Below are 27061 nucleotides of genomic sequence, written 5' to 3'. Positions count from 1 at the left end.
TACTAGGCGCGCACTCTAGTCTACCGCTACTACTTCGCTACTAGGCGCTAGTTAGAGTAACGCTAGTTATTAAGCGATTATCGTACGCCTAGCCTAGCTAGCTATTAAGCGATTATCGTACGCCTAGCTAGGCTAGCTATTAAGCGATTATCGTACGCCTAGCCTAGCTAGCTATTAAGCGATTATCGTACGCCTAGCCTAGCTAGCTATTAAGCGATTATTATACGCCTAGCCTAGCTAGCTATTAAGCTATTATCGTACGCCTAGCCTAGCTAGCTATTAAGCTATTATCGTACGCCTAGCCTAGCTAGCTATTAAGCTATTATCGTACGCCTAGCCTAGCTAGCTATTAAGCTATTATCGTACGCCTAGCTAAACCCTTCGACTTTATAAACACTCCCGACGAGGCACGCACTCTAGTCTACCGCTAGGCACGCACTCTAGTCTACCGCTATTACTTCGCCGCTAGGCGCGCACAATCTAGAGCTACTATAGGACAACGACGACATTACAGGCGTTAGTTTAGTGCTTAGACAAGAATAGTCCTACCTTAATACATCAAATATTATACTCTATGCTCTATGCTCTATGCTCTATACTCTATACTCTATGCTCTATGCTCTATACTCTATGCTCTATGCTCTATGCTCTGTTCCTTTAGAAGTTACTGCTACCCTTACTACTAAGGCTACCTATACGTACGAGGAGACCTATATTAGCTCCTTCTACTCTACCGTTGCTAGCGCTAGCGCTAGTGCCTATACTAGTTAGGTCCTAGGTTTCTATACCCTCGAATAGCTAAGCAGTACTATCTATAAGCTAAACCTACACATTATCTCGCTCTAGATTAAGTACTACATCCTTAATTAGACCGTAATTAATACTATCTAGGCGCTCTATAGCATTAGGACCCTCTAAGGCATTAGATTCTAGCACCGTAGTACGGCCTCGAATGAAGTTCTAGTTAGTAGCGTTAAAGTTCTCGACGACTAATAGTATCTAATCTGCACCGATATTCTAGATATCGTCCGAGAGCGTAAAATCTCCGTACTACTACTTCGCGAACCTATCGATACGGATTTTATTAGCTCGATTGAATACGCCCGCGCTAATGTCCTTATTAGTATAGTAACTGGTCCGATAGATACTAGAATTCTCCCTAAATATATCGCGGATAAGGCGAGATAACTCTCGGTTTATCGATACTCGTTTAAAGGCAGTAGCAAGTCTATAAGTCGAATTAGCAAGGCGATTGTAGTCCTCGGATAGGGCATAGTTAATAAGCTTAATTATCTTATTACTACCGATAGTATAGCCCTTCTTTCTAGACTGATTAACTGTTATAGTAGCAAGGACCGCCTTCTATAGGTCCTTAGTACCGCCCTTATTAAGGAGGAAATAGAAATAGGTTATTAGACGACTATAGTTACTCTGTCTAGCTCTAAGGAATATAGGGATCGTATAGTCTACGCATCGACGAAGGTAACTAACATCCTATATACGGACAGCATAGCGGACGCGTAGAAACAAAGAGATCTCCTTTATTAGTCTATATATAGAGGTAAAGGCCGCATCTAGCCTAGTTAGTATAGCGCTATTGTCGGTAGAGGCAGGTCGATTAGGCATTCCCTCCTATGCTTCTAGTAATAGGAGTAGCTAATGCATCTCCTTTAGGATATCTATATACTTAGTAGCGGATATCTTCTCGACAATAGCCTACTTAACGACCTTAGGCCGGGTCTAGTTACCTTCGCTAATAAGATCCTTAGAGATATAGCTACGGTTGACTATAATCTAGAGGAATACGGCGACAGTGCGGGCCTTAAAGCAACGCTTTAGTAGTCTCTATATACGGAAGAATTTTAGTAACTTTAGATTAACCTCTTTTATACCCTAGAAATCGATATCCGATAACAGAGAGAAGTCTATACGATCGCCGGCCTTGTTCTTATTCTAATAGGTACGGAAAGGTATAAAGCATAGATTTATAAAGATATAGAACCAAGCGGGCACCGGAAGGATATGCTACTTCCTATCGTATATAGCCTTGTTCTCGATACCGCTAAAGATTATAGCTAGTATACGCTCGATAGTAAGCTAATTACCGATATTAATAATCAGCCTATTCTCGAAGATCGGATTATCGGGCTTTAGACTAAGGTTGCCTTAGTAGATATCGTCGTATACTAAGGCAGTGCCCTTGTTCGAGATCTCGTTATTCTATAATAGAGGCATAGCTAGTAGCTAGGTCTTACTACGGAAGCTATAGTTAATCTCCGGATATACTAGCTCTTCGACTAGACTACCGGTATCCTTCGCTGCCTTAAAGATAGTCTTAATCGCGTTACTAAATATATATATACAGGCTTCGTAGAGCTAGTACATTTCGACTGCTACGATAGTATCGTCGCTATCGATATTCTAGATAATATTCTCGGTTAGTACTAGCTTCGAGCGGTCTAGCATGTCCTACGTTAACCCCCTCTCTAGTATGTCTTCGTAGAGGGCGATATACGAATTAGTAATGTTAACCTGTTTATTATTGTCGGCAATGCCTTAGTCCTTCTACTTTACCTAGCGATTAAAGTTATCGTAGCAGATCTACTAGATATACAACTTAGCCCACTCTAAGATCCTTAGCCGCTAGGTGTTAGCATTCTTCTTAATTAAGGCCTAGATAGTCTTATATGCCGGAAGTAGACCTATACTATATAGGGTGTCGATAAGAGGGGCGGGCACGTTGCTAACACAAACAAGTAGAAGACTAAGCGATTTTAGTATCTACGAGGCCCGCTTTATTGCTATAGAATAGACGACTATATATATAATCGTATAGATACGCTTCTATATTATGTTTCGCTTGTCTTCGAAGGACATTGCTCGCTATATAGTATCCTTCCGAGTATTAAGTAACATAAAGTCCTCGAGAAGGCGGTACTAATTTAGAGCGATATTATAGATTATATTATATATCTCGGATAGGCGACGTAGTGCAGCAAGACTGTCTTCTAGCTTGTACGCATTAAAGAACTTCTTGCTAATTAAGTTCTTAACCTTAGCACGTAGCTAAACAGCACTAATAAGATGCTTATTCGGCAATATATCTTAAACAGCCTATATACGCTTGCGGTAGGTCTTTATACCCTCCTTACTAAACTATATAAACATTATCTTCTCTATTAGCAATCTAAGCTAGGCGAGGTGCTTTATAGTAAGGCTGTACTTCTACTTAGGCGTACGACGTAGACTACGGAGGCTAGTAGGGTCGAGTTTACCCTCTTCCTTATCGTCTATCTTATCGAGGCCGCGCTAGCTAGGACGCTATATAGGTTAGTCGTCGTCGTTATTATTAGAGGTATTACTAGTACGACTCTTAATCTCTAACTCGCCCTCGCTTAGTAACTTTTTATCTATATTAGCGTCCTCGTCTTCGGTTATACTATTATCCTTAGCTAGTTAAGTATAGTCGACGTTACGATTAGCATTTCGTAGGCGGCGAGGGGCTATAGGACGATTAGGACGATTAGGCTAGCGTCGAGTAGCTAGGTAGTCCTTATTACCTAGTATATTCTTAGAGTTATAATAGTCGCTATAATACTAGTACTAGTAGCGGCGATTCTTATCGACTATATAGACTAGTAGGTTAGACGTCTATCCTAGTAGATCTAGATCCTACGATATAACTATTTCCTTGTTTTTATCTTTATTATATTCTAGTCGAGTTAGTAAGGTAGCATTGTCTTCGCAATAGTCGAGTTTAGATATAGCTAGAATATCGGAGAGATAAGAAGAAGAAGTATACTAATTACCTCCGCCTAGACTATAGTCGAGTTTAGATATATCTAGAACATTAGAGAGATAAGAAGAAGTATACTAAGCGCCTCCGTTCTAAGCGCCTCTATCCTAAGCGCTTCCGCCTAGACGACGATCGAGCTTAGAGGTATTAGGCTAATTAGTTAAGTCGGAGTCGCTTATATTAGCGATGCCTTATAGGTATCGTATAGGTCGTATAGGTATTATGCAGGTATTAGTTAGTATTTAGTATTCGAAGTGCTAACTCGAATTGCGAGCTAGCTAGCTAGCTAAAGTCGCGTCTACTATATAGCTATATCTTAATAACGAGACGTCGCATACGAATAGTCCTTACTATAAAGTTAGTCGGAAATACTAGATCTGCGAGCGCGCGAGTGTTTTAAATATATTAGGGTTGTTGTATCTAGAGGCTTCTAAGCCGCTAGTAAATGCTATCGGCAAAGTAACGACAACTTAGTACTACTATACTGTATATAGTTATATATAGTAAGAAAGTCGATCGGAAATACTCTACGAAGGGCCTCGAGTTAGTTTAGTCTAAAAAGAAGGGTAGTACTACTACCCGTTCTTTTAAGGAGCGGCGAGAACTTAGTAACGAGAAGTCGTATATACTTAGGCTTAGCAAGAAAGTTAGTCGGACAATGCCTATTAAGAACCTCTAGGTAGTAGCTTATACTATGCTAATATATTGAGAATCGATGTGTTTAGGTAGGCGGAAAGCTATAGAAGTAGGCTCGGCTTAATTAGTGTAACTTAACGCGTATACGTCGTAGAGACTTAATTTTTAGTTCGCTATATTCGGAAATAGTAGCGCTATAGCCTCCTTATATTAGATATGCTAGTTTTCGTTAGTGTAGCGAGATCGTATTTTGATAGCGGAATCTACGATAAAAATTAGCGGTTTAGCTTTAGGCCTTTAGGCAAAGGATTAGGTAGAGTAGTGTATAATTAGTAGATCGGAAGTCGGCAAAAGAACCCTAAATTTGACTGTATCACGTGTGCTAATCTATTCCGCTACTACCACCACCCCGGAACGTAATCCTTAATGCACAAAGGCCTGAACGGAGGTAGTCCGAAGCTTAGTTGTGGATGTGTCACTCAAATTGCCACCTTCATCGCCGTAGTCCGCCGTAGTCGCGATGTCGGCTACAACGATAGGCCATCGGCAGGATCATGGCCACCACTTTCGGCCAATGGAAGAAGTTGCAGAGACTCCTCTTCACTTCTCATGATTTGTAGAACATGAATCACACAATCAACAGATCTACATTCAACAATATGAGTTCGGCCGAGCCATGGAAAGAGATATCCGCAAAGGCAAGGCAGAAGACTCTCGATAGCATTCCTGCAGAATGGAAACTTCCAAAGGAGAAGCTGCCAGCAGACGATGTCTTGGACATAACAGGGTTCCCAGCCCAGTCTGGACTACTGTCAGAGAAGGAATTGCAGATTACCGACAGCCTTGCTACGGAAATTGTTGCAAAGATAGCCAAAGGAGAATGGACCTCCGAAGATGTGACCCTGGCATTCTGCAAAAGAGCTGCTCTTGCCCATCAACTGACGAACTGCCTTACGGTGGTCATGTTCGGAGACGGCCTCAAAAGAGCAAAAGCGTTGGATGCCGAGTTCAAGAAGACTGGAAAGGTCGCTGGTCCCCTGCATGGTCTACCGGTGTCGTTAAAGGACAACTTCAATGTTCCTGGTTACCCTTCCTCAGTCGGCTTTTGCTCCTGGGCATCTGACCCTATGGATCAAGAAAGCAGCATTGTAACCACATTGAAAAATCTCGGTGCGGTGCCTTATGTAAAGACCAATGTTCCTACTGCCATGATGATAGCGGAAACGGTCAACAATTGCTATGGCCGGACTGTCAATCCATTGAATCGAGCTACCACGTCTGGAGGATCTTCAGGCGGCGAATCAGCTCTGATCGCTCTACGTGGCTCGCCTCTCGGCGTCGGGACTGATATTGGTGGATCCCTGCGAATACCAGCAGCTTGCACCGGCATATTCACATTGAAGCCAAGCGCCGGAAGATTTCCTCACTTTGACGCGAGATCCGGACTAGCAGGGCAAGAGGCGGTACCTAGTGTGCATGGCCCGATGGCAAGAAGTATCGCAGATCTACGGTTGTATACTGAAAACGTGGTTGGCACGCAACCTTGGAACAAAGATCCAAAGTGCTTGCCAATTCCATACCGCAATGTTGAGCTGAAGAAGAAGCCTAAAATTGCTGTATTGTGGGACAACGGCATGATCAGACCTACTCCGCCAGTGACCAGAGCCATCAAAGAGGTCGTTAAGAAGCTCAAAGCGAAAGGCTATGAGCTCGTGGACTGGCCAAATACTGATCATGCCGAGGCATTGCAGCTGCTTGGCCAATTCTTTGTCGCAGATGGAGGGAAATCTGTTGCGAATATTCTGACGCCAGTGGGTGAGCCAATCCGCCCAGAGATGGCAGCGTACGAAACCGCGAAGGAGGTTGGCTCACATGAACTATGGCAATTGCAAAAGCAAAGAACTGCACTAGCGAAACGCTATCTCGATCGCTGGGAGGCAGTCGGCGGTCTCGATGCCATTCTTGGTCCCACGACTCCTTATGCCAGTTCGCCGAAGCATGGTCAATTCACGCACGTAGGCTACACTGGTGTCTTCAACATCTTAGATTACAGCTCGGTATCTTTCCCGTCCGGAATAGCTGTCGATAAAGCGCAGGACACAACGTCGACGATCGAGACATACTATGGTGAAGCGGACGAAACGACGCAGAAGCAATACGACCCAGAGCTTGTTCATGGTCTGCCTGTGAGTCTACAGCTGACAGGTCGTAAACTTGAGGAAGAAAAGATTCTAGCGCTGGCAGAGCAAGTGGTCATTGACCTCCAGTAATTGGACTACATGTCAATGCTAGTGAATTGCACAATGTCAAGCATTTCTCCTATATAGACGATTCCGCGCGAGTTAGTAAGGATAGATATTAGCTTCTTTGTCTTTCGATCTTTAACTATAACCTAGAGATTGTTCTATAAGAAGCTATCTACTAAGTTATTAATCAGATGCGCTTATTTCTTAATATCGTTCTATTCTAGATCGAAGTCGTAGGAAGCTAGCGGTATTACCGGCGTGCCTATCTTTTCGGAAGACTCTATTCTTGTCGCTGCTTTGCAAGACTGATTAAAACTTGCTAGACTTGAAGATCTTATTGCGAGAGAGAATAGAAGTGATTAGCATTGAAAGCGTAATGACGGCTCGTTTACTTGAGGCACTACTTGATGAAGCCGACGAGAAACGGCGACGTCGGATCACCGCTACGAGGTCTAATACGTCTCAATCATCAAACCGTGATCTAGGCTAGATGCAAGCATTAAGGCCGCCGTCTGCCGACTCTCCCTCGAACACTATCCGGAACAGTCACCTATTGATTCGCGGAGGCTATGCTAGTCGAGTGGGTGTGATACGGCGAGGCTGGAGAGGCCCAAGTCCCCTGAATTTAATATTCGGGGTCTTCAGCATAGACGCCATTCGGAGCAACAAGGCCACATTGAAGCAGACTCGGAGGCATTGAACTGATAATGCAGTTGCCCAGGACTTGTTTGCGTATTTTGTAAACGAAGGCATAATGATGAGCATCATGAGGGTGTCCTTTGCTGACCGTAGGAGGCCGAAATGACCTTCACCGGTCAAACATATTCTCGGTATATCGATGGCACCTGAGCATAAAGACCATCACAGTGCTCGGCCTTTCCTCATTTTGCTGCCCTCTGATGTTCGGCGAGGCTATTTGTGCAAATGGTGTCTGCACATGGGCCCATCGGGATTGCTCCTCCTTGTCTTCTTGGCCAATTCTCCAGTCTGATGAACTGGTCCATGTAGCCTCACTATCGCTGCCATACTCTTGTCATTGGCCTTGAAAGCCCGCTTGCCTGCCATGTTCCTTGTTTTCCTTGGTCCGATGGCCGCCTTTCGAAATCCCGAGCCTCGTTTTTCGGGGTTTGCTGTAAGACCACGCTGAACGACGAGTGATCCTCCGCACTGGGCGGTATGCAGGCAGTTATAGTACAGAATAATCTCACAAGCGGGATAGGTGGAGTGGTGGGAGGTGGGAAGTAAGAATGTACAGCGTTGCTGCTCATGGATTATAGCGAATAGCGACTTGTTATTCAGCGGTCCGACCCTAGTCACTTTCACTCCAATGTGAACGATCCTTCTTCACAACACACACGTCCAAGGCGCACATGACTACGAATCATTAAGATATATTCACTCACGAGCTTAGCTAGAAGGACAATGGCAGCCCACCCGCACTCAGCACCGAGACACAAGCACCATGCGCCCAAAGGCGAACGCACGTCGACCCCTTCGTCGTACCTCCCATCTCTCTAAAGAGCCATGCCCGCCAGCATGATAGCCATACCGGCACCGAGAAGAGGTCCTGCTGTCGCAACAGCTGCGGCTCCATCAAACGTTGTAGCTGGAGAAGTGACCACTCGAGTGTTGCCTTGGGCATCAGTCGTGGTGGCTGTAGTGAAGCTGACAGAGCCCGTGGTACGGGAAACAGTGCTCTGGCCTGGCACATGCGGCGTGGCACCTGCCGGGAAGACAAGAACGCGGGTGATTGTGTCAGAGTCCTTGCCCTGATCGATCGTTAGCAATAGCCGAGTTGCAAGGGTCGGTAGAATATCGTAGACTCACGGTGTACGTGGCTGTAGAGGTCGTCAATGACCCGTACGATCCTGTGAAGGTACCCGAAGTCCAGGCGCCAATCGGATATACGGTCGTTCGCGTCTCAGTCTCTGGTCGATCGTCCTGCGCACGTCAGTACTTTTTTCGAGCCTGCATACCAGTGCCAGGCCCCCTCACATCGTGATGAATCTCGGTGTAGGTGTATGTCGCAGTCGTCAGAGATCCGCTAAAGATACCAGTAGCACCCGGTCCTCTTATTGGAGACGGCGGCGTGACACCAGCGCTTCCTGTCTGATTTGTAGCGGTCGAGAAGCCGCAGTCCCTGAGCCACTGTTCAATCTCTGTCAGAGGTGTCAGCATGGCACTCAGGCGCATACTCTATCGAAGTGCTCCCGGAACAGCGCTTCCGATATATCTGGATCGGGAGCAGCTCCGGTAGCAAGGATCAAAGAGCATACCGTTGTCGTCAGTGTCGTTGTCATCAAGGTCGAGAAAGTAGTTTGGATATTGGACAACACAATTCTGGCAAGTCGAGAGAGCCTGGTTTGCGTTCTGTGTGCTGCAGACGCAGTCACGATACTGCTGGTCGTGGGTGCTTCTATCACGGTCGTCTTCAAACTGACGATCGCAGCTCTGGAGCACTGTCATTCTTGGTTGTCTAACGACTCAAACCACTGGGGATCCGAACTTACGTTCTCTAGATCGACGACTGGCTGGCAAATGGATCTGCACTCCGGAGGCACGTCGTTCGGCTCCAGATCATGTCCATGAACCACGACAATAGCCGCAGCTAGAGCAGCGAGAATGATTCTGCTGTTGTACATGTTGGTAGTCACGACCGTTGCAAGAAGAGAAGAACTCGGGTGAGTTGGAATCTGGCCTTACATGTGCTTTCGTGTGCTGACTTGTCAGTCTTTAGTAGATGGCAGGCAACAGGGAATACAAGATGCCATCATATCCACAGCAAGCATTGATACTGTCAAACCACGAGACCATCGCTCTGTGTTTCATTCTAAATGCGGCCTGAACTTCAGCAGTATGGAGCATGCAGACAGACAACGCAAGCCTGCTTCGCCTGTCGCCAAGACGGGCTCCAAGAGCGTAAATCGAGGCCGTCCCAGCTGCTACCATCTTCATGGCGCCGCGAGCGCAAGATGAAGCTGCCGATGTGATTAGGCAGCAAAGGTGACCGAGATGTTTCAGCGCACGAGAGTGACGACGCACCAAGCACATGCTGAGCCAAGGCTGAGCCAAGGCTGAGCCAAGGCTGGGCATTGGTGTGGCTCAGCAAAACAACGTAAGTCAAAACTCTATTCCTCCATGAAATACCGGCACAACATCTTCCGCACCACGACAGTAACGATGGACTGGAATGAAGATGGTCAATCGCGGATTGCACGTGACACTTCAGCACTTTGCAAGTAGTGGGCTAATTTGATGAATATCAATCATGATTAGGTACACTTTCGGCCGTTGTTTGAACGAGAAGAAACATCAATATATGTACGAAAAGATTCGGGAAAAGCGCAACAACAAACACACAAAAGAATGTCGTCCATCGTCATCGTCATCGTTAAAGGAAACAGGTATTCTTTCTTCCTGCCCAACTCCCGGCGCCAAGAAAATTCATGGTTCTCTTCAGCCATTCCATTCGGAGAAATTTTCAGCCTGCACATGCTATGCCCAAGGCCCGTCCAGCTACAAGAAAGCTGCCAAGGCAACAGCAAGCCCAGCCACTCCACTGAGGACCGGGATTGAATTGCGACCGCCTGCATTCCGGTCGACTTGACGAACGGAGCTATCCAGACGGTAGCTATCAGTTGCTCCGACTGTGTCTCCAGAAGGATTGATGTCCGACTTGGTATTGGTGTTGCCATTTGTATTGGTGAGTACTGACCCTGTGGACGTCCCAGATGGACCATTACGGTCTTCATCAGTGCAGACAGGACGTGTTGTCTCTCCCTCACGCAGTGGAGGTGGGTTGTCCCAGCAGTGAGGGGGAAGCGGCGTCCCGTCTGCACGTAGGGGTCGGTCATCGGTCGTGTCTTCCCAGTTGGGAACTCCGTCGTAGTCGAGGTCGCCATCACGACCTCCTGCGCCAGGTCCGTCCCGGTCGCGATCGTTATCGTCGTCGTCCCAGTCTCTGTAAGTATCGGTACCGTTGCGGTACTCTTCGGTGCAGGCAGGTGGTGGAGGATCACCCTCACGCTGCGGTGGTGGGTTTGAGCCGCAATGTGGAGGCACTGCAGAGCCATCTGTACGAGGACGTCCGTCATCAAGGGGTTGAGGACCGTCTTTCGGGCCATCTTTAGGTCCTGGTCCGCCTTTGGGACCTGGACCGTTCTTGGGACCAGAGCCGCCTTTGGGTCCGCCTTTGGGTCCGCCTTTGGGTCCGTCTTCTGGCCCGTCATCTCGAGGTGGAGGAACATCGTCTCTATTGGGACCGTCGTCTGGCCCGTAATCTCGAGGTGGAGGAACATCGCCGTCTCTATCCGGCCCATCATCAGGGCAATTGTCGGGACCTTCGATCTCAACACATGGTGCAGCCTGACGGACCACAAGAAGCGCGCTTTCGCCTCTCTTGCCAATGTTCAATCCACGAACCAGGACCGAAGCTCCAGTAAGTAACAACAAAGTAGATGGGACCTTCATCTTGCGAAACTTTTCGAATGCAATAAAAAACAAAAGCTAAGTAGATTTTCTGCTGTCTGATCTTCCTCCACAAAAAGCATTCTCTCATCCTCTTCTTATATATCTCATCAGTTCCAATCACACTACCTATCAAAATCTCTCTCTCTCTCTCTCTCTCTCTCTCTCTGCATCATGTTTCTATTTCTGTCTACGAGCCTCAACAAGTTCTTCTACATCTGCAGCTGTACAATCATCATCATCATCATCATCACTTTCCGCCAAGATCCCAGCCAGCATCTTTCAAGATTTTTCTTCCCATATTGAGTTACAGGCAGCAAAGCTCTACACCGAGCCAAGACGTGATGAAACATGGGGATGCTGCAAAAGTCTTGGAAGGAGGAGGAGGAGGAGCTCTGCTGATGACACTGCCCACGACTCAACAACCTCTGCGATATGGACTTGGAAGATGGCGGTTTCAGACTTTTGTATACCTCCGTATCGTATCATGCATACTCATAGCAAAAATTCTTGGGATGGAATTTCCCGATTTGAGAGCTAATGGAGCAGAAGATGTGTGGGATTTTGACTGCATGGTAGGTAGGTTTCTGCCAAGTGTGATGAGCCACTCGGAATGCTCTTGGACTTACACGTCAATTCTGTAGAGTATTCTGCGACCCCTGGGGCTTGGAGGACATGGTCTTTCCCCCATTGCCCAGTGATGACCAATGGCAGAACTGGTCACGTGTCAGATATCACTCATCGCCGCCGGCCGCCGGCATATGGACTTGCTTTGCTTCCTGTGAAGAAGTTATAACTGACTCGTGAATGAAATGGAATGCCTAGGATGACTCTGAGCTCAGACTGACAAGTTATTACCTTCGATGATGAAAGTCAACTTATGCTTGACGACGGGCAGACAGGTTTTCCAGGGATTCGAAGATTCCCATAGAAATGTCGTTGGATTGTTGCAAAACAATCTCATCAATACCTTGTCATGCTAGCATCTATAGGCCGTGAGAAGTCGAAAGAACCCAAACGCCGCCGCTAATGCAACAACTGCTCCAACGCTGCCACTGAAATCGCATTCCAGAGCCAGGGCCACACCGCTCGACCTCCTCTCATCCGACATGAATCATCGCTCGCTCCCATGCTCAGCTGAACGACATCCCAGAGCTCAGAGCTCCAACCCAAGGCTGCGGCGCAGTGCCTCTTGGCGTGGAGTTTCTCCCAAGTAGTAGGCTGTGTATCTATCTCTCACACACGCAAGTGTTTCACTTGGCAGAGAACTTGGACCGGGCTCTCAACTGATCTCCAAACCAGAACAGGGCGAAAACTCCAGCTATACAACCTGCTGTCAAGCCGCCAAGCAAGCTTGTGCCCGGTCCTATGTTTAGATTGATGTACATTGGACGCGAAAATAGAACAGCTGCGAAGGCCAAGGTGGAGCGGGCGAAGTCGTTGCCAGCGAAGAGGGAAGCTGAGTATTGGGGGTAGACGCTATGGGGAATTGTCAGAGATTCTGTTCCGGCGGTAGGGTAGGTGGGAGCTTACAGAGGCAGGTAGACGAAGATACATTGCATGATTACGAATATGCCAATTGTGAAGATCGCGATGCCGATGATGCTTACGATCCAATGGATGTCGGGGTCAGATGTCCAGCCGAAGATGAAGAGTCCTGCGGGGCATAGGAATGAGGCGAAGAGAGCTGGAATGAGTCTTCGTTCGGGAGCTCCGAGACCGTTTTTCATGATCTCTGGTTCTTGGACCCAGTGGAAGTAGGAGAATAATGTGGCGAGGGAGATCAGAACTCCTGCTAAGATTGAGAGGAAAGCTAGACCAAGCTCGCCGAGATTGAAACCGTACATCTCGTTGTACACTAAGGGGAAGGCCTCGAAGAAAGAGTAGTAGATCCCGTAGCAAAGTGCGGTATACAGCGCCGTGAATCCTATGGCTGGATCCATGAGCATGAGCTGTACAGGTCGAACGATTGCTTCGAATGCGACGTCTTTGGGCTTCATGTTGGCTTGATCCATCTCGGATTGGCTTTTGAGTCGAGAATTGCCGGTGAGCTTTCGAAGTCGTTGTGCTCGGCGAAGCAAGATGTTGGCCGTTGAGGTCTCAGGCAGGAAGAGCAGCATGAGGAGGAAAACCGGACCAGACAACCACAACATCTCCCAAAGTGACCAGCGCCAGTTCTCTGCTGCCACCGAAAACCCGGAGATGAGAGGACCCAGAGCTGGGCCACACGTTGCGGCAAACGCCCATATCGCGAGCACGTACGGAAGCTTGATCAAGCTGTACATATCTTGCAGTGAAGCTCCACCAGTCGCGAGACATGGACTGCCAAAGAAGCCCTATGAAAGTCGTCAGCCCTGTGCGTCACTGATCGCGTATATCTGTCTTTGCACTTACCTGCAAAAACCGCATGGCCAACAGGGTACCAGCGCTGTCTGCGAGGGCTGCTGGTATCCAGAGAACGACGAAAATCGCCATTGTGATGATATAAGGCGGGTTCCTGCCGATTGCAGGTATCTCACTCAATGGCGAGAAAATCAGTGGGCCAATGCCGTAAGCTAGTGTGTATAGAGCGAGATTTAAGCTCGTTTCTATATATCCGGTATCAAATCTCTGCATTATGCCAGGGAATGAGCTAGTTACGATGGATGAGCCCATGTAGACGGTTAGAGTATAGATGTAGATCATCGAGCTGGCGAGGAGCTTTTTTCCGAAGGACCAGTTCTGCGGATTCTCTTCGTCGCCTTCGGTGTACCAGTCCACCAGGATGTCTCCCTCGCTCGTTCGCTGAGGAATGATCGGTCGGGTCGGCTCCTTTCTGAGAGTCGACGCGGTGAAAGCTGTTTGAAGGTCGGCTTGAGTATGCGATTCTTGCAATGTAGCTCTGGTTCCCACCCGGCTCATTCGTGAGCGCACGCTGGTTAGCTTTTCGAGGCCTTCACCTTGCATGCCAGCTTCGAGCTCGCCCGAGCGCGCGGTTGGAATGGTGTGTAGGGCAGGACCGTCCACATACGAGGCCGGCTCGGCTTCTTCTAAATGTTTCGTTGCGGCATCGATTGAATCCGGCGACTCAATCTCTTCCTTCTCGACTTCTGCTGCTGGCGTGGAATCCTCGTTGAACGATGCTGATGTTGCGTCTGCTCGGCGAGCTTTGGCGGCCGTTTCCGGATCTGCGTAACACGTAGGACATTGAAAGTCTGGTCGCTCTTCGGGGTAGAGCAAGACGCGGTTCTTCGTGATGTACCGAATCAACTGCCCGATGGGCGCATCTCTGATAAGGGCCTCCATTGCCGAAAATGATCTTTGTGACTGCGACTCTGAAGGTTTTCGGGGTGAGAAGGGCCCTTTTTGACACAATGTTGGCCTTGGCCGGTCGATGTCAACACTTCAGTCGGCGCCGTGGAGATTGGTGTAGAGGAAGAGACTCTCGCATAACGAAGGTGATGCAGGTAGTCATACTTGTAGCTCGCCGTCTTTCACATGCATGGTTAGCAGAATTGCACCGACCGCATGTGCTATCCTTGACCACTGCTTCATTCTCACAAAGCAATAGTAAGCAGAACGCATAGACATGGCTTGAATACTGCCAGAACCTACCCGACACTCGCTGCGCTGGTTTACCACGAACGCCATGCAGGTGTAGTCAGCATGCAAGAAAATGGATCAGTAATCGAAGACAGTCATCAGGCTGTCAGGCACTACGTCATAACCCGGCCGACATGTGTTGATTTCCAATACCAAACGGCTCCAGTCGTCATCGATCCATCTTATGCCTTATCTTCTGATGGTATCCTCGTATGGACTAAACGGTCGTGAGTAGGCTGAAGCGGGTTGCCCAACTTGATGTTTGATGTTCGCATTCGCGTGGCTGTAGCATCTTGGCGTGACTCTGCTTTGTCATGCAGAACTCCTGCTGAATGTGCAAACGCCAAGGTATAGCAGTATATGTACCAGGCTTGCCCTTACCTTGGCCGTCGAAGCAAGCATATGCAAGCGTGTAGAGAGTGTCCGCCTAAGCTTTGCCGCGAGGACCATACGCTTGGGCTCAATTGACCTCAGGATCGGTAGGCAACGGCCACGAATACGCAGTCGACCTGCTTAATCTTGCCCTGCTCATCTGCAAGTTTGGCCCATTCGTCCTTGAAGAGCATCTTCGCTTCCTCTCTAATCTGTGAACGACCAAGATGTCGAGTCGCTGGATCATCAACACGAGCATCAAAAATGCTTCCCGCTTCACTCAGTTTGTATTCTCGACAGGGACGTGGTGCATCGAGGTCGGTTAAAAAGTCGTTCAGATCAACGAGCTCCGGCCTATCGATCTGAGATACGCTCAATATCGAAATTCGAGAGAGGCCTGCGTCCTCGCACATCTGCCTCAGATCTCCAGACCCAGCACCAAAATTTAGGCGATAGAATGGTACAGGTAAGTTGCATCTCTTGCCAACCTTTTCAAAAGTGATGCCGGGGAGTTGATCCCTCGGATGAATGACATCGACAACAATGCGCCCTCCAGGCTTCAGATATGTGGCCCACTGCTTCACTGCCGCGCCAGGATCCCGCAGCAGTACCAACGCTGAGCAGCATAGGATGGCGTCGAATTTCTTGCCATTTAGAGCGAGGAGCCGATCAAGGTCCGTAATGGAATGCTGATGAAGTTCGACGTTGTTGAGATCATGACTTTGCAGCTTATGCTTCGCCTGTGCAAGCATGCCGCCGCTAATATCAACGCCTACAACCGAGCCATGTTCCTGCACTGCAGTACTGGCGCAGAGCGTAGCAAGTCCAGTGCCGCAAGCAAGGTCTAGAACGTCCTCGCCTGGCTTCAATTTTGCTATTTCGACCATATGGCGCGCGAAGCGAGGATGCCAGGAGTTGTCGTAGCTTTCTGCTCGGCTGTTATACACGTCGCCAATATCCAAGGGCTGGTCGTGGAGCGCCATGATCGTGGAGAGTTTCAGGCGCTGATTGTGTTTCTATCAATGGCAGAATGCTGCAGAAGTGAACGGCGTTCTTGTGTGTTCTCAGGATCAACTCGCAGTGTGTTGGAATGAAAAGCGCCAGTCTGTCGAGGTAGGAGTTGCGAAAGACATTGACCCTGTCGGCGATACCGCTTTGAGTAAGTATAGCGGCTCCTTGTCGCATCAACTCGGTCAAGTGGCGTACCTTACGAGAGGCAGTTCGTCTCCTGTGCCTGTGCAATGAGAAACATGTGATGAAGTCTTCGTACCTGGCTGCTCACCCGTCGTCTCTTACAATCTCATCGCTCACCTCCAAGAGCATAGAATATAGCACAAGACCCAGCAAGGCAAGGCAGGTGGTACTATAACTGTATATTCTAACACACACACGTTCTTCCTTGCACACCCCGAGAATCACCTCATCACCACATCAGCTCATCGATGAACATACCAGAACTCCTCATCACACAGACCCACCATGAAAATAATCCTCACAGGCAGCACCGGCTTCATCGGAACCGAAATCCTCAAACAATGCATCGCCCACCACTACATCACCCACATCCACCTCCTCACCCGCCGCCCCCTCGCCAACCAATTCTCCCACAAAAAAGTCACCCAACACCTGCACCTAGACTTCGAAACCTACCCCTCCGACCTCCTCCTCCGCCTCCGCGAAGAAGGCATCGAAGCCTGCATATTCGCCCTCGGCGGCAAACTCCAGAATTTCGCAAGCCTCGACGAAGCGAGGAAAGTCGGCGTCAACTACCCAGCCGCAGCGGCCGAAGCTTTCGCAACACATCTAGCCACCGCGCTGGAGCCGTATGAAGGATACCCGACATCTCCGCCGAAAGCTGGACAGAAGAGCTTTCCGTTTCGCTTCGTGTATATTTCTGTGGCCGGAGCGGAACCGGATCAGTTTCGGAAGTTGTGGGTTATGAGCGATACGAGGAAAATTAAGGGGGCGGCGGAGAAGGCGATTTTCGGGGTGAGTGAGAATGCGGAAGAGAAGGGTGGATACAAGTGTTTTGAGGCTATTGCTTTGAGGCCCGGTGGGGTTTTGAAGGGGCACAGCGAGGCGACGACGACGCTGATTACGGAAGCGGTGGTTCCTTCTATTGCGGTGGATAGGCTTGCGAGGATGGCGATTAAGTGTGCTTTTGATGGGGGACCGGGTGGGAAGAGGATTTTGGAGAATAGGGATTGTTTGGGAGAGGATTGGGGGATGATTAACTCGATGACTTTGTGAGATTGAGCCTGATTCTTCAATTCCTTCAAGCTTCAATCTTCAATCTCAACATCTGGCCTATGGTACAAGACTTTCCCCGGAACGCCCACGCCCGTGACTAGCTATGTTCGATGCATGCAAGCACAGTGGAAGAGCTGTCGATCGGCAATTACAATGGCTTGAAATCCTCGCTGTCAGAGTCGTCTTCGCCTAGCTTGCTGAAGTGATTATACTTGAGCGGGCTCTTCTTCGAGCGAGCGATTGGACCATGGTTGGCAAGGTCACCATTGGTGTCCAGAATCGAGTCGGAAGGACTGTTCCGAGCAGACTCCTTCCCGATGATGGTATTCTTCTTTGGCTGGGTGGCAGAGCGTGGCATATCGAGCCCGTCATCGTCCTCCTCCTCTGACTCGGCATACGACTTGTTGGTCTTACTGCGGCGACTGGCCGACTCGCGCTTCGATGCAGGAGCTGAGAAGTCGAGCTTCTTCTCGTCCTCAGAGTCGTCCTCATCGCTCATGGAAGTGATCTTGCCACGTCTAACACTGCTAGTCGGGGTCTTTTGAGTCACGCGCTTTGAGCCGGGAGTCGTCTTCGAAATTCCTGCCTTCTTGGATGGCGGAGTCGAGAGCCCTTGACCACCGCTGGCAGCTTTGGATGTGCGCTTGAGCTTGCTGACGTGCTCCGTGAGCGCCTTCGGGGTTGGCTTGTCCTCACCAGCTGGTCACTTTTCAGTCTGGACTCTCAGCTGCGCGAGGGTGGGCAAGTACTTACGGTAGCGCTTCTCCCACTCATTCGAAATCGACGTGTAGTCGACTTTGACGGTGTCGATGATGAGCATCAGGAACTTCTGGTCCTGTTCGGCGCTCCATTTGATCGGCATGGTGGGCGGTCAGATGTTTCCTGCGGTCTTGTCAGCCATGTCGTCGGCGGTTGGAGCTCTTGAACATACCTGAAGACGGACGAACAAGTCGGATCAGATGTGCGGAAGTGTGGCAGAGGTTGAAGCACGAATGGGTGCAGACGGGGTTCCTTTTCAAAAGAGCTTTGGTTTGTGTTGTGTTGTGGAAAGTCCAAGAGGTGAAATGAATTGAAGAGCAGCTCTGGAGTGCGCCAATAAGGGACTAGGATCTTGTGGCTGCCTATTCTTCTGCAGGTGAAGTTTGATGCGTTCAGATTGGTCCAGCTTCAGTTGCACGGCAACGTTCGCACATGCAGGCCAACACTTTTGCTTCACCATCACCAGAAAGCGGTGCCTCGAGTCGCCAATATGACTGCTCCTGCAACCAGATAGCGTTGATTGCAGCAGACCCCCAGCGTCCCATCCCTTCGGGTTCCTGCGGGACTGTCTCCACTATTCCGGCTAAGAAATGGCCCGATTATTAGGCGTATGATAGGACCCACCAAATTTACGGAAATGCTCGGTTTTAGTGTGTTAGCTCGGTTTGCCTAATTAGGCTATATTATTGTCGCAATTGGACTAGTATAGCGACTTCTAAGGTATTGTTAGTTGCTATCTACGGCTTCTTCTTCTTCTTCGGCCTCTTAATAGCAGGTAGCATTGTCGCTACTAATCTCTTACGCTTATTGCTATTATATTTATTAGAAGTCCGCCTCTTGCCTACTACTTCTCGTATCGCGTTATCGTTATCTAACTAAGGGAAGTCTTCTACTACTTCTAGGTCTTATTTTAATAGCGAAGCCTCTCTTGCTAGCGCTAGTAAAGTAAGGTCTACAAGCTTAGCTATTTCTTCGATAGTGTCTAAGTCGAGCGGCTAAGCCGATTATATAGACAAAAGCGACTCGCGCGGCTACCGCGGTAGCGGCGGTAGCCGCGCCTTCGAAGGTAAGGGCCTAAAGGGCAGCGGACTTAGCGTAAGAAGGTCGACAATGTAAAGGCGCGTTAGTAATAAGAGCGTCTTATTAAGTAGCGGAAGATTAAAGGCTCGAGGTCTGTATTTAGTCGCTAGCGATAGTAGTAGTAGTAGCGGAAGGGTTAGATACCGAGGCAATTGCTAGCGAGTTAGAGTAATAGGTTTAGGTAGAAGTTGTTATTATTAAGTCTACTACCGCTGTCGGTTACTAGTTAATTAAACCTTAGGCGTACCTTCTCGAAGGAAGTTATCTAGTAAGAAGTTAACTAGCTAAGTAAGCGTGTCTTTAATACGCCGTAAGAAGCTTCTTATGTATTTGTCCTTTAGCGTACTATTACGGATAGTCTTGTCGTTACGGACCGTATAGAAGTGCTATAAGAGGCCTTCTACGCCTTCGTTAAAGTAAGCGCGAAGGTCTCGAAGATAAGGGTCCCTAGCAGTATAGGATTAAGTGTCTTCGAAGCCCTCGAGAAACAAGGTAGTACTATCTCGTTGCCGCTAGTATTAACTGATTTCTATACTATTAAAGCTATAGTAGAAACTAACGTAGATCTATTGTTATTATAGAGTAAGCGGCGTTACAAACAGGTAGTGTCTTAGTATATAGTAGTATAGTAAATGTTGCTAGAACTAAGGAAGGCAATTGCAGTAAGGCGGCTGTCTATTACGATATAATATAAGGCCTTCGTATAGCGGCAATGCCTTAGCCTTATATTCTTCCGCAATAGCGAGTTGTTTCCTAACGAAGTCCTACGCTACTAGAGGGCCTAATTGCTTAAAATATAGCATCTCTTTAACCTTCTAATATTGTGTACGTTTACTAAGTCTATAGCTTTAGAGGTCCGCCTTATATAGTTGTCGAGCGTCGATTGTTAGTAACTTAGTTATAGTGCTATATATCGACAACTAGGGGAGATTCTTCTTCCGGTTGTATTTAATAGCATTATAGTATCCTTCTAGTAGCGATATAGTGCGAATTTGCATAAGTACTAGATTGTTCAAACGAGCCTATATAGCCTATTTCTATAACTTGTCCGACGACCAATTCTTTAGTAAATACTAAGTCTCTTCTTACTTATTAAGAAGCCGTAACTCGGCTTCTATTACAGTAACAACCTCTTTAACCTCTGCCTTACTCCGAGCCTAATAAATAGCTCTTTTAAATAGTCGCTAGACTATAGGGTACTTGAATTTAGGAAAGTGGCGAAGGAAGGTCTCTTTAGCGTATCGTTAGTAGAGATATAGTCGTATTTCCTAGCTTTAGAAGGATAGTCGAATAGCAGACTATTCTTAAGCCGAGTCGTCGGTTATAGCTAATTTAGGCTCCTAATTCGGGCACTACTTCTTTAGGACCTAGAAAGCAGCTTGCTAAAGCCTCGCTCTCTATAACTATAGCAGCATATATGCTACTAGCATCTAACTTTTAAAGCTATTACGGACATACACTGTAAAGAGATGCTAGCCTATGTTAGTAGTCTTATACGTTGCGTCGTAGAGAAATAACTAATCCTAAATTAGTCGTTGCTTGCTAAAGCCTAGCTTATAGGTAGTAGTAGTAGTTACGTAAGCGACTTACATCTCTAGTAAGACTACTATTTAACAACTCTCGCTACTAATCCGCTTGCTATATAATGCCCTTATAAAGGCGCCCTTTAACCGTAACTAATACAGCTTTAAACTATAAAGGAGCGCCGTTTACTAGATTAGTTAATAGCGCTAGCTCGGTATATAGGTTCTCGAGTTAGACGGAGATATTGCCCTTCTTAGTAAAGGTTACCTTCTTCTTATCCTTCTTCTTCGACTATTTTATTATACCTTCCTTTATACGATAGCCTCTAACAACGGCAAAGCGGTTAGCGTTACGACCTTCCTTTATTAGATAGAATATACGAGCTGTATTATAGTCGTATTAGTCTATTAAGTGCTCGAGAACGACCTTTAAGCTATTACTAGCACCTCGTACGTCCTACTAACTATTAGCTTTTTAGTCGAATAGGCCTCCGCTATCGACTCGAAAGGCAACCCTACTAAACTTACTATATAATCTATCGAATAGCAATATAGCGAGCCCGCCTCGGTAGAAGGGTCGGGCGACGACGAAGCGACCTTATATATATACGGCTCTCTATAGTTCTTCGAGCGATATATAGCAATTACTATACACGTCGCGTTATACCCTTCCTTATAATACTCTACCTTCCGAATACTATCTAGTACCTCGCGTAGCCGATTAGCATCCTACCGACAACGACAATAGTATATTGTCCGCTATATTAAGCTATCCTTATGCCTCTCCTATAGCTTCTAGTACTAGAAGTTGCTAGCAAATAGCTATACCTTGCTATATTTGTCGGCGTCTAAGAATAGGCTATTTAAGGGTGGATTAAAGAGCTAAGAACGTAGTAATATATCGAGACAAGAGGGGATTAGATAGGCTATTATAATAGTTAGAAAGAGCGTAGAAATTGGCCTACCTGTATGCCTATAATAACACCTTATATATAGCTATATAGCTGATTTTTCGTCGATATAACGACTTCCTACTACGATATAAAGTCGCCGACTAATGGATCCTCGGCATGCCCGATTTGGCTAGCAAAAATGGCTATATCTCGATTTATTAATCGACTCTACTACCACCGAGTATATCCGTAAATGTAAGCAATCCACTACAATCCTTGCACGCTAAAAGTCTGCTACATCCAACACCATCTCCTGCAACCACTTTACGCGGTTGTTACGCGATCCTTGAGGGTACATGCATTGGACAAGGTTACAGCGTCTGAACACGTCGGAGGGCTAAAGGCCTTAAGCTTGACCAGGCAACTGTCGACTTCAATTGGCAGAAACCCCTGCTAGTCAGAATTTGGGGAGAAATTGATAGCCTTCCGAGGTGTTCAGACGCTGTATGGGCCGGTGTTGAGGTTGCTGAGCCATTGCCTGGCAAAGCTTGCTCGAATGCGCGACCGCAACGGCGGCTGGCAGCACATCTTCGCTTTGCTCCTGCGAGCATTCTGAATCTTGGGTGTTCAACGATTCAACAACGTACTGCGGAAGAGAGAGACAGAGCAGGACACTGTTTGAGTTCACCTGTAGAATTCCTATACTACTGCTTCGTAGTCTCTACTCTACTATGAACTCCGTATCCTTTCTTTCATGCAGCCCCAGTACTTTGTCCTGTCATCCAGACCCTATATCATGGCAGCTGCAAAACTCCGGAGTAGTACCAATGTGACGGACATGCTCAGACCAAGAGGTCTAACCCATCGTCATCCTCCCCGTTGATACCATGACCCAAGCTGAAGCTGCTATTGGTGAATGAGAAATCGTCACCAATATCGAAGCTGGTTGAATCGTTGAAGGACTCCTGCTTGATGGAGGACTTCTTTTTCGGAGTGGACTTGGTCACACGGCCATTCGTGACATCTAGAACTGATCAGCGATGTCTGTCGTCAACGATGGATGGCGTGATGCAGAATGTGAAATTGCCGACTGTCATAGTGGCGCGTTTGAAGAAATATGTCGCAGGCATTACTTACTGGCCAAGGCATCCTTCTTGGGAGAAGGCTTCTTGGGAGTGCTCCGCGATGGAGTACTAATCTGACTGCGTTCTCCGTTGCTGACTTCATTCTTGAGGACCTCGCTCTCCTTCTTGATCTTTCGGAAGCGGTTCTCGAGGGTGTCGTAGGTGGTACCGAAGTACAGAGCAGTCTGCTTGAGATCGACCTGCATGTTGTCAACGTTTTGTCCACCATGCTGCTCAATGCTCCTACCTTGACTCCGGTAGCGATGATCGCAGCAACGACACGCTGCCAAGTCTCCTGAGAGTCCCAATTGACTTTGCCGGCGCCCATTTTGTCGATTGTTTGTGGTGAAAGGGATCTTTGAGTGTGGTGCAGAATGGTGTCGAAGCCGATATACGGTTTGGAGTTGAATGAGCTGTGTGAAGTTGTGAGCTTCTGTGGTTGACCGTTAGCTTTAGTGTAACTTCAGCATCACATGTCATTTGGACGCGACTGAAGGCAAGAGCAAGGTTCGGATCTCGATCAATCCGCGCCCTGAAGTGACTCAGTTCACTGAGTTCCCATGGAACTGACGGATCACATTTTCCTGACCATACAACGAGCGGCTTAGATATCAATTTAGCACAACGAGATAGCCAAATCAGGCCTCTATTAGACTGGTCCTGGTCTCGGTCAGCCCTCCAATTGGTTTTGGAGGCATGATTGGGAGAGAACCCTAGTCGAAAGTTGAATGCCTACGAATAGACTCGAGCTGCCTGGCTCACTTCGCGAACGCGTCGAGCGCGAGCTGCAAGCACTTGAAACGGCGACAGACGGACTATAGACAGCGACAGGAGATCTGAGCTTCTCGGACAATTTGCGAGGGTATTCGACTTTTCTTCGAACTTCCTACTTGTGCCCTGAATGCAATAGCAAGAGTTGCCGGCGATCGAGGCGGGAGTCGATGGCTCTGAATGGCGTAGGAACTGAGCCTATGCAACGACAGATCGATGTTTCGTGCACACGAGATGGTAGCTGTTCGAACTGGTATTTAATGGCGATTTGGTGAAAGCTGAAGTCTGCTCGCGAGAGATGAAGTGAGAAGCGCCAAGGAAGAAAAGTGGAGGTGGCCAGATCTCCAGTTGCCCATTACTGACTTACTGAGTTCAAAGACTCTCGCAAATCAGCATAGAGACGTTTACATTGCGTCGCCGACTCCTCCATAGCATGCTCAGCAAAAGATGTGCGATCCCACGGTGACTCTCCATCTTTCCGTTCGCACACTATTAGCCTGACCATTCATGTTGAAATGGCTGCCCTCTGCAAGTTTCTATGGCAGGTCAGATTGAGCAAGATCCCAAAAATCTATCGGCTTGCCAACATATTGTACTCTCCACCGTACATCCTCTTTGGGATGCAAAAGTAGTCATGAGCAGCCTCTCTTAGAGATCCATATTGATCGACTTCTTTATCAGCCGGATCCATAGGCTTGCGCAATTGATCAAGATCAGGACGGCCTTGCGGGTAAATTTCCCATTTTGCATATGCCATAACAATATCTTCATTATCTACATCCACCACCTTCAGATGCTGCACATATGTCCTTTTCTCGATCTCATCGGGTACCTTGTCCTCCGACTCTTGTGCATAGCCTGGATAAGGCGGCGGGCGTCCGATGACCAAGGATCCGAGCGTATCGATGCGGATCTTGATGCACTGAGCAACGTCTGCGTGTTCGACCGGGCGGACTGATAGCTGCATTTTGCACATTTGGGAGGTCAGGAAAAAGGCATCGAGGATTGTGCTCACGTCGAGGCGCATGCTAGAGGAGGAGGAGGAGTCTGACTCTCGAACGCTGTGGTCCTTGCTGTAGTCGAACCATTAGATTGTGTCATGATTACCAGCTTGTGGGACAAGCGACTCAATTGGTCCTGCAGCCGTCACGTCTCCGGGTGTGAATCGCGTGTCGTGGTCCTATCCTATCATCAAAGCGGAAGTTGAAGACACGGCAGAGCCTCAGAGGTTTCTACAGGTCAGGGGAGGTCTACAGTACTGCACTGATGCTAACGTTAATCTGGTTCCCAGCCACGACTTCCTAGCATCAACAGCCTCCTTCTGTCTCCTTCACCTTCACGACATATCCCAAGTGAACATACAATTTGGAGCGATATGGTACTGGCTTGGCTTGGTGTCAGAAGAGCACATCGGGCCTGGAGAGATGGAACGCCGATATAGGGAGGGGAAGCAGCGGTATGAGAACTGCAACCCCTCCCTTGCGTTGTACGGCTGACATAGCTTGGCGTGTTCGAGCCTCTGTGACATGACAAATTGCTTCGAATCGATCAAAAGAACACAAGAAGCTGTCGATCAACCTTCAAGATGCCATTATGGGCTCGACAGCCCGTGCTCCTCTGTCCATCACTCTCTATGCACGATCTATTCCCGCCATCGAGCCCCGCCTTTTGTGTATAGTATATATTATTTGTATCTTTCTCCATGATCACGATTACGCCTAGTAATCATATCTGAATGGCGCTTGTAGTTTAGGGTAAATCTCCCTCAAACATCTATACAGCGACAACCGACTTGGTTCTAACACCCTCGCAGGGTAGAATACAAGTTTCCCATCCTTGTACTGAGACATACTTGTGGTCCGAGTTCGAGTCTCGGCAAGCGCATTCAAACTTTTTGCTGTCGCTGAGGATGTTGTGTAACTTTGTAGATGTTGTTGCGATGTTATGGTGGTATGTGAGATGAAAGATGGAAGCGTGAAATTGCGGCCGTAGCTTTCTTTTGCTCTACTTGGTCGATCGTCTTTGAACGAGCAATCTTCTTGGTAATATAATGATCTCCGTCGTATCTAATTCACCTACCCTGAATATCCAATCAGATATTCGCCGACCGATTCAACCCCTTCAACCTATGCTCAAAATCCTTCCCAGGGATATCCTCAGCCTTCTCCGTCTTCTTCAACTTAACTCCACTCCTCTTCTCCCAACCCACCAGCGCAGCAGTATGATCAGCCGTAGGCTCCACCTCTTTCAACGCATCCCCAAGATACCGTTTCGCCAGCGCCGGCAACTCCGTCTCAAGACCATTATACTCCATGAACTCCTGCGCAATCCCCAAATCCTTGACCAGCAACGCCAATCCAAACCCACTATTATACCGTCGCGTAATCCCATCTCTTCGAAACGTATCCAGCGTGGGAAAACAGACGCCCGTCCCTACATTCAAAACTTCGAGCATTTGTTGTGGATCTAACCCGAATTTCTGTCCTGTGACTAAGGAATCTGCTAAAGCGCAGATTGAAGACGCCATGATGTAGTTGTTTAAAGTTTTCATGGCATGGCCGTTTCCGAGTTTCCCCATGTAGAAGACGTAGCTGGCCATGGTTCGGATTATGGGTTCGGCTTTTTCGAAGGCGGAGCGGTCGTCGCTTCCGACCATCAGCGTGGATTCGCCGTTGTCGGTTGCGTGCATGTAGGTTTGGGTGATGGGGGAGTCGACGAGGGTGATTTTGTGGGAGGCGAGGTCTTTGCCTAGGGCGATTGTGTCGAAAGGGGAGGAGGAGGATGTGTCTACTATGATCGTGCCTGGGGAATTGATTAGTTGAGGTACTGTTGGATTTGGGGGGAGTAGAAAGAAGCTGTACCTGGCTTCAATGCGCTTGCGAAATTGTCTTTCCCGAGCAGCACTTCTCTCACGATCTTGCCTTGTGGCAGCATGGTTACAATGACTTCGCAGTCTGCGAATGCTTCTGGTTTGCCATTCGCAGCCTTGGTGTTCTTCCACTCTTTCGCAGCTTTTTGGACTTTTGCATCGTCTACATCGTGAACGACCAGGTTGTAGCCAGCTTTGGGCAGATTCGATGCCATTGAGAAGCCAGCATTTCCAAGTCCAATGTAGCCGACATTCTTGACTGCTGGAGGTGGTCCGTTTGTTCGAGGAGGCATGTTGGGGGTGGTGTAAGTATTCGAATTGAGTCTTCCACTATGACGACCACCAACGAAAAAGAGACGATGATATACTTCTTAAGCGCTTCGCCATACCTACCTGCGGTGAATCCTATGGCATATTGTTGCGACCTCGGGCGAGAGGCATTCGGTCATTGCAGCAGCTTGAAGAGCTTCCAACAAGCGGAGAAGGTAAAAGTTGTAGGAGAAGATTGAACCTCGTCTCGGGGACGTCCATCCGTTTGCGGCTCGAGCTTCGACATCCGATTCCTTGGAAGTTGATGAAACGATTTTCCTACGCACTCTCCCGCCATCTCTCCCGCCTTCTTGTATAGAATCTCCATCTCCTGACACGGCTCCACACAACCATACTCTAACAGGCAAATTTCTCGCGGGACTC

The 27061-nt window shown here is 48.0% G+C and overlaps 10 protein-coding genes across 10 annotated transcripts; 2 read left to right on the top strand and 8 right to left on the bottom strand.

Annotated features, from left to right (window-relative positions):
• Positions 1-4986: 4986 nt before the first annotated feature.
• On the top strand, positions 4987-6702 carry MYCFIDRAFT_188700 (uncharacterized protein; the record flags this gene model as incomplete). The annotated part of the gene is made up of 2 exons (XM_007929125.1): positions 4987-4989; positions 5107-6702. 2 exons carry the CDS (start codon positions 4987-4989, stop codon positions 6700-6702), a joined length of 1599 nt encoding a protein of 532 aa, XP_007927316.1.
• Positions 6703-8192: 1490 nt separating this feature from the next.
• MYCFIDRAFT_78806 (uncharacterized protein) lies at positions 8193-9320 on the bottom strand (the record flags this gene model as incomplete). Its single annotated transcript, XM_007928983.1, has 5 exons — positions 8193-8447; positions 8506-8516; positions 8655-8837; positions 8955-9129; positions 9189-9320. The coding sequence occupies 5 exons, from the start codon at positions 9318-9320 to the stop codon at positions 8193-8195; spliced, it is 756 nt and encodes a 251-aa protein (XP_007927174.1).
• Positions 9321-10194: 874 nt separating this feature from the next.
• MYCFIDRAFT_197060 (uncharacterized protein) lies at positions 10195-11148 on the bottom strand (the record flags this gene model as incomplete). Its single annotated transcript, XM_007929124.1, has 1 exon — positions 10195-11148. One exon carries the CDS (start codon positions 11146-11148, stop codon positions 10195-10197), a length of 954 nt encoding a protein of 317 aa, XP_007927315.1.
• A 1250-nt stretch (positions 11149-12398) lies between these two features.
• MYCFIDRAFT_138207 (uncharacterized protein) lies at positions 12399-14430 on the bottom strand (the record flags this gene model as incomplete). The annotated part of the gene is made up of 4 exons (XM_007929123.1): positions 12399-12624; positions 12679-13481; positions 13540-14067; positions 14152-14430. 4 exons carry the CDS (start codon positions 14428-14430, stop codon positions 12399-12401), a joined length of 1836 nt encoding a protein of 611 aa, XP_007927314.1.
• Positions 14431-15197: 767 nt separating this feature from the next.
• Positions 15198-16082, bottom strand: MYCFIDRAFT_137973 (uncharacterized protein; the record flags this gene model as incomplete). Its single annotated transcript, XM_007929122.1, has 2 exons — positions 15198-15337; positions 15398-16082. 2 exons carry the CDS (start codon positions 16080-16082, stop codon positions 15198-15200), a joined length of 825 nt encoding a protein of 274 aa, XP_007927313.1.
• A 496-nt stretch (positions 16083-16578) lies between these two features.
• MYCFIDRAFT_78810 (uncharacterized protein) lies at positions 16579-17252 on the top strand (the record flags this gene model as incomplete). The annotated part of the gene is made up of 2 exons (XM_007928984.1): positions 16579-17088; positions 17232-17252. 2 exons carry the CDS (start codon positions 16579-16581, stop codon positions 17250-17252), a joined length of 531 nt encoding a protein of 176 aa, XP_007927175.1.
• Positions 17253-17320: 68 nt separating this feature from the next.
• On the bottom strand, positions 17321-18381 carry MYCFIDRAFT_87100 (uncharacterized protein). The gene is made up of 3 exons (XM_007929121.1): positions 18281-18381; positions 18103-18231; positions 17321-18048 (listed from the first exon to the last, which is right to left on the bottom strand). The coding sequence occupies exons 2-3, from the start codon at positions 18209-18211 to the stop codon at positions 17498-17500; spliced, it is 660 nt and encodes a 219-aa protein (XP_007927312.1). The 5' UTR covers positions 18212-18231; positions 18281-18381; the 3' UTR covers positions 17321-17497.
• Positions 18382-22253: 3872 nt separating this feature from the next.
• Positions 22254-23070, bottom strand: MYCFIDRAFT_87101 (uncharacterized protein). Its single transcript, XM_007929120.1, has 3 exons — positions 22976-23070; positions 22742-22928; positions 22254-22628 (listed from the first exon to the last, which is right to left on the bottom strand). Exons 1-3 carry the CDS (start codon positions 23054-23056, stop codon positions 22447-22449), a joined length of 450 nt encoding a protein of 149 aa, XP_007927311.1. The 5' UTR covers positions 23057-23070; the 3' UTR covers positions 22254-22446.
• Positions 23071-24070: 1000 nt separating this feature from the next.
• On the bottom strand, positions 24071-24466 carry MYCFIDRAFT_139216 (uncharacterized protein; the record flags this gene model as incomplete). The annotated part of the gene is made up of 1 exon (XM_007929119.1): positions 24071-24466. The coding sequence occupies one exon, from the start codon at positions 24464-24466 to the stop codon at positions 24071-24073; it is 396 nt and encodes a 131-aa protein (XP_007927310.1).
• A 1125-nt stretch (positions 24467-25591) lies between these two features.
• On the bottom strand, positions 25592-26661 carry MYCFIDRAFT_78814 (uncharacterized protein; the record flags this gene model as incomplete). Its single annotated transcript, XM_007928985.1, has 2 exons — positions 25592-26301; positions 26361-26661. The coding sequence occupies 2 exons, from the start codon at positions 26659-26661 to the stop codon at positions 25592-25594; spliced, it is 1011 nt and encodes a 336-aa protein (XP_007927176.1).
• Between the last annotated feature and the right edge of the window lie 400 nt (positions 26662-27061).

This window comes from Pseudocercospora fijiensis (assembly GCF_000340215.1).
Source record: "Pseudocercospora fijiensis CIRAD86 unplaced genomic scaffold MYCFIscaffold_5, whole genome shotgun sequence".
Taxonomy (NCBI): Eukaryota; Fungi; Ascomycota; class Dothideomycetes; order Mycosphaerellales; family Mycosphaerellaceae; genus Pseudocercospora; species Pseudocercospora fijiensis.
This window is presented reverse-complemented; position numbering and strand designations above follow the sequence as displayed.

Bases quoted from the DNA above. Each gene is read 5' to 3' on its own strand.
- MYCFIDRAFT_87100 (XM_007929121.1), bottom strand. From the start codon at position 18,211: ATGCCGATCAAATGGAGCGCCGAACAGGACCAGAAGTTCCTGATGCTC. The intron at 18,049-18,102 runs GTAAGTACTTGC...AAAAGTGACCAG, and splicing joins TGAGTGGGAGAAGCGCTACC to CTGGTGAGGACAAGCCAACC.
- MYCFIDRAFT_87101 (XM_007929120.1), bottom strand. From the start codon at position 23,056: ATGGGCGCCGGCAAAGTCAATTGGGACTCTCAGGAGACTTGGCAGCGT. The intron at 22,929-22,975 runs GTAGGAGCATTG...GACAACATGCAG, and splicing joins TCATCGCTACCGGAGTCAAG to GTCGATCTCAAGCAGACTGC. The intron at 22,629-22,741 runs GTAAGTAATGCC...GATCAGTTCTAG, and splicing joins CAAGAAGGATGCCTTGGCCA to ATGTCACGAATGGCCGTGTG.